The 4,218-nt window shown below is 49.8% G+C and overlaps 1 protein-coding gene across 11 annotated transcripts in view; it reads left to right on the top strand.

Annotated features, from left to right (window-relative positions):
- The window catches only part of LOC118215651 (transcription factor SOX-6-like), a 192,447-nt gene extending 189,430 nt beyond the window's left edge, over positions 1 to 3,017 (top strand). For 9 of the 11 annotated variants that reach the window (XM_035396568.1, XM_035396569.1, XM_035396565.1 and 6 more), the window contains 2 exons: positions 1 to 33; positions 2,670 to 2,982. The exon at positions 1 to 33 is cut by the window's left edge and continues 184 nt beyond it. In XM_035396568.1, the coding sequence (XP_035252459.1) occupies positions 1 to 33; positions 2,670 to 2,982 (346 nt within the window). Of the gene's footprint in view, positions 34 to 2,669 lie in introns of all 11 variants that reach the window. The other 2 variants (XM_035396574.1, XM_035396575.1) reach the window with 2 other exon arrangements.
- Positions 3,018 to 4,218: the final 1,201 nt, after the last annotated feature.

Genomic DNA, 4,218 nt, shown 5'->3' with positions numbered 1-4,218 from the left:
CCGCCAGGAGATGCGCCAGTTCTTCACCATGGGGTAGGTGCCCCGCCCGGGAACCGCGCTGCGCTCCTGGGCCCTGAGCACTGACCACCTTAACACTGCACAGAGCAGCGCAGACCACCTTAACACGGCACAGAGCAGCACGGACCACCTTAACACTGCACACACCAGCACAGACCACCTTAACACTGCACACACCAACGCAGACCTCCTTAACACTGCACACACCAGCACAGACCACCTTAACACTGCACACACCAACGTAGAGCTCCTTGACACTGCACACACCAGCGCAGACCACCTTAACACTGCACACACCAGCACAGACCACCTTAACACTGTACAGACCAGCACAGACCAGCACTGACCACCTTAACACTGCACAAGCACCTTAACATGGCACAGACCAGCACAGACCACCTTAACACTGCACACACCAGCACAGACCACCTTAACACTGCACACACCAACGCAGACATCCTTAACACTGCACACACCAGCACAGACCACCTTAACACTGCACACACCAGCACAGACCACCTTAACACTGCACACACCAACGCAGACATCTTTAACACTGCACACACCAGCACAGACCACCTTAACACTGCACACACCAACGCAGACCACCTTAACACTGCACACACCAGCACAGACCACCTTAACACTGCACACACCAGCACAGACCACCTTAACACTGCACACACCAGCACAGACCACCTTAATACAATGCATACACCAACGCAGACCACCTTAACACTGCACACACCAGCGCAGACCTCCTTAACACTGCACACACCAACGCAGACATCCTTAATACTGCACACACCAACGCAGACATCCTTAACACTGCACACACCAGCACAGACCACCTTAATACTGCACACACCAGCACAGACTACCTTAACACTGTACACACCAACGCAGACCACCTTAACACTGCACACACCAACGCAGAGCTCCTTGACACTGCATAGACCAGCGCAGACCACCTTAACACTGCACACACCAGCACAGACCACCTTAACACTGCACAGAGCAGCGCAGACCACCTTACCACTGCACACACCAGCACAGACCACCTTAACACTGCACACACCAACGCAGACCTCCTTAACACTGCATAGACCAGCACAGACCACCTTAACACTGTACAGTCCAGCACAGACCACCTTAACACCAGCACAGATCAGCACTGACCACCTTAACACTGCACAAGCACCTTAACATCGCACACACCAGCACAGACCACCTTAACACTGTACAGACTGGCACTGACCACCTTAACACTGCACAAACACCTTAACACCGCACAGACCAGCACAGACCACCTTAACACTGTACAGACCAGCACTGACCACCTTAACACCAGCGCAGACCACCTTAACACTGCACAAGCACCTTAACACCCCACACACCAGCACAGACCACCTTAACACTGTACAGACCAGCACTGACCACCTTAACACTGCACAAGCACCTTAACACCGCACAGACCACCTTTCACCAGCACAGACCACCTTAACACTGTACAGACCAGCACTGACCACCTTAACACTGTACAGACCACCTTAACATCAGCACAGACCAGCACAGACCACCTTAACACTGCACAAGCACCTTAACACCGCACAGACCACCTTTCACCAGCACAGACCACCTTAACACTGTACAGACCAGCACTGACCACCTTAACACCAGCACAGACCACCTTAACATCAGCATAGACCAGCACAGACCACCTTAACACTGTACAGACCACCTTAACATCAGCACAGACCAGCACAGACCACCTTAACACTGCACAAGCACCTTAACACCGCACAGACCAGCACAGACCACCTTAACATCAGCACAGACCACCTTAAGACTGCCCACTTCCATTCTTCGCTAACGGCTGCATTTGTTGTAAGCAAACACACGCAAACATGCTGCCGGGAGAAGCCTCCCTTTCCGAGAGAATCCGAGCTCTGAATTTCACACCATAGTTTACAGAATTAGGAGAGAGAGAGAGATTCAGAAAGAGACAGAAAGAAAGAGAGGGGGAGAGAGAGAGAGAGAGTCCTCCAGGTGTTCACACTTCAGCTAGAAATTCGATGGCTTGAGGTTCTCTCCAGCTGAAAATAACAGGCGATGGGGCACGAGCCAGAGATGGGCTTCCTATTATGGAAAACAGGGAAGCTTAAACAACCATTTAATTTAGCAACGTTCTGGGAGGACTGATCCAGACGCATTAGCAGTAAGTATGTACTGTATAGAAAGCTGTGGTTAATCTCCTCATTTAGTGTCTATGAATTAGAGGGGCCTGAGGCTTGAGCAATGTCTTCTTTTGGAATTCCTTGTAAGTTGTTGGCTCAGTGAGTAGCTCCGGGTTGTGGCAGATGTGGCTTTTTTCTCAACATAGCCCTGTAACAGTACAGCCTAAAATCATCAGTACAGCCCTACAGCAGTACATCTCTATAGCAGTGCAGCCCTATAGCAGTACTGCAGTATAGCAGTGCAGCCCTATACCTTGCGCAGTATTGCCCTACAGGCCTTGTGCTCTGTACCCAACTGTATCCCTCTCTGCCATTGGCTACCTGTTCCGTCCCCAACTGCATCCCTCCCTGCCATTGGATGCCTGCTGTGTTGCTAACCGTCTCTCCCTTTTCTGTCATCGGGTCCCCTCGCAGGCAGCAGCCGCCAATCCCCATCAGCACCAGCGGGGGGGGCGTGGTCTACCCTGGTGCCATCACCATGGCAACCGCCACCCCCCCCTCCCCGCAGATGACGTCGGACTGCTCCAGCGCCTCCGCCAGCCCGGAGCCGGCCGTCCCGGTGATCCAGAGCGCCTACGGGCTGAAGCTGGAGGCGGGGCCGCTGCCCGGGGGGGGCGGAGCCGTCAACGGCCAGGACGACATGGACATGTACGAGGACTACGAGGACGAGCCCAAATCGGACTACAGCAGCGAGAACGAGGCGCAGGACCCCGTCAGTGCCAACTGAGCCTCGCACCACCTACCACACCCCCACCCCCCACCCCCCCCACCCACCCCCCCACCCACCTACTCCACCCTAAAAAAAAAAGTAAATAAACCCCAGACGCTGTGGGAGACGATGAGATGGGCGCAGCAGAAAGAAACCAGGAAGAGAAAGAGAAGGGACTACAAGGAGAGGAAGAAGGCAAAGGAAAAAAAACAGATTGAAAGAGTGACTCCTTTTTTTTTTTTTAAACGTATTTTTCTGGAGCCTGAGTACAGATTTTCGGCTCTTGGTCTTAAAGTGTTTCTTCATGTGTGAAGCGGTTTGTTTTCATTTTTTATTTTCTTCATTTTTTTTGTTTTTTGTTTTGTTCATGGACATTGTACACAATTTTGATCATTGCCTGTAAAAAAAAAAAATGTCAGATGTCAGGACTTGAAGTTTAACATTTTAATATGAATCCATAGCTCTCAGTCTTACTTTTATCTTATGAATATATTTACATACCGGTATTTCATTTTCTCTTGAATGCTTTTTCGTAGCTTACGTTACTGTTTCTGATGGGGGTTATATTATCACTCAGGTATGCTGTGCCAGCCTACAGCTTGTGAATGTGTTTTTAATCTGAACTATTTAAGAAACAGGAGAGGAAAACACTTAGAAATTTCATTAGAGATACAAACAGAACAAATCTACAGATGTGCAAAAAGCACAGACAGAAAGCATTAGACTCCCAGATTTTCCTTTATTATTATTATTATTATTATTATTATTATTATTATTATTGATACATGTTTTTTTCATTTTGTACAGTTCAGTTTTAACTTCGGATGTGCCAAACATTTCATAATCTTCCTTCACAACACGCATCTTAAATTTCTGTTCAGTCTTAAAACAGACACTGCGAAGAGTCTTAGACAATCTTTTGTATCTGAAGGAGAAGGCATAAAATGGCCGAGATGTCCCTCTTTTTCTCACTTTGTACTTCCCCTCCATTGCCGTAGTCGAGCGCTCTGGCGTCTGCGGACAGGACGGGGGGGGGGGGGGGGGTGTTGGGTGACTGTCCCGAATCTACGGCCCAAATGGTCTTAAGTCTCCCTCCCGTTGAGTCTTACCCTCTTAAAGAGGTCTTAAAACCGGAGACTTTGGTAATGGGTCCAGTTCGCCCAGGGGCCAAAGGGTTCCAGTCTGTGGAATTGGGACAGTAGCGAGAGAGACCGATTTTGGAGGCTTTTGCGGTTGCTGCAATGTGACGGGTGC

Source organism: Anguilla anguilla, chromosome 16 (assembly GCF_013347855.1).
Source record: "Anguilla anguilla isolate fAngAng1 chromosome 16, fAngAng1.pri, whole genome shotgun sequence".
Classification (NCBI taxonomy): domain Eukaryota; kingdom Metazoa; phylum Chordata; class Actinopteri; order Anguilliformes; family Anguillidae; genus Anguilla; species Anguilla anguilla.
Note: the sequence above shows the minus strand (reverse complement) of the source record. Positions and strands in the feature narration are given on the sequence as shown.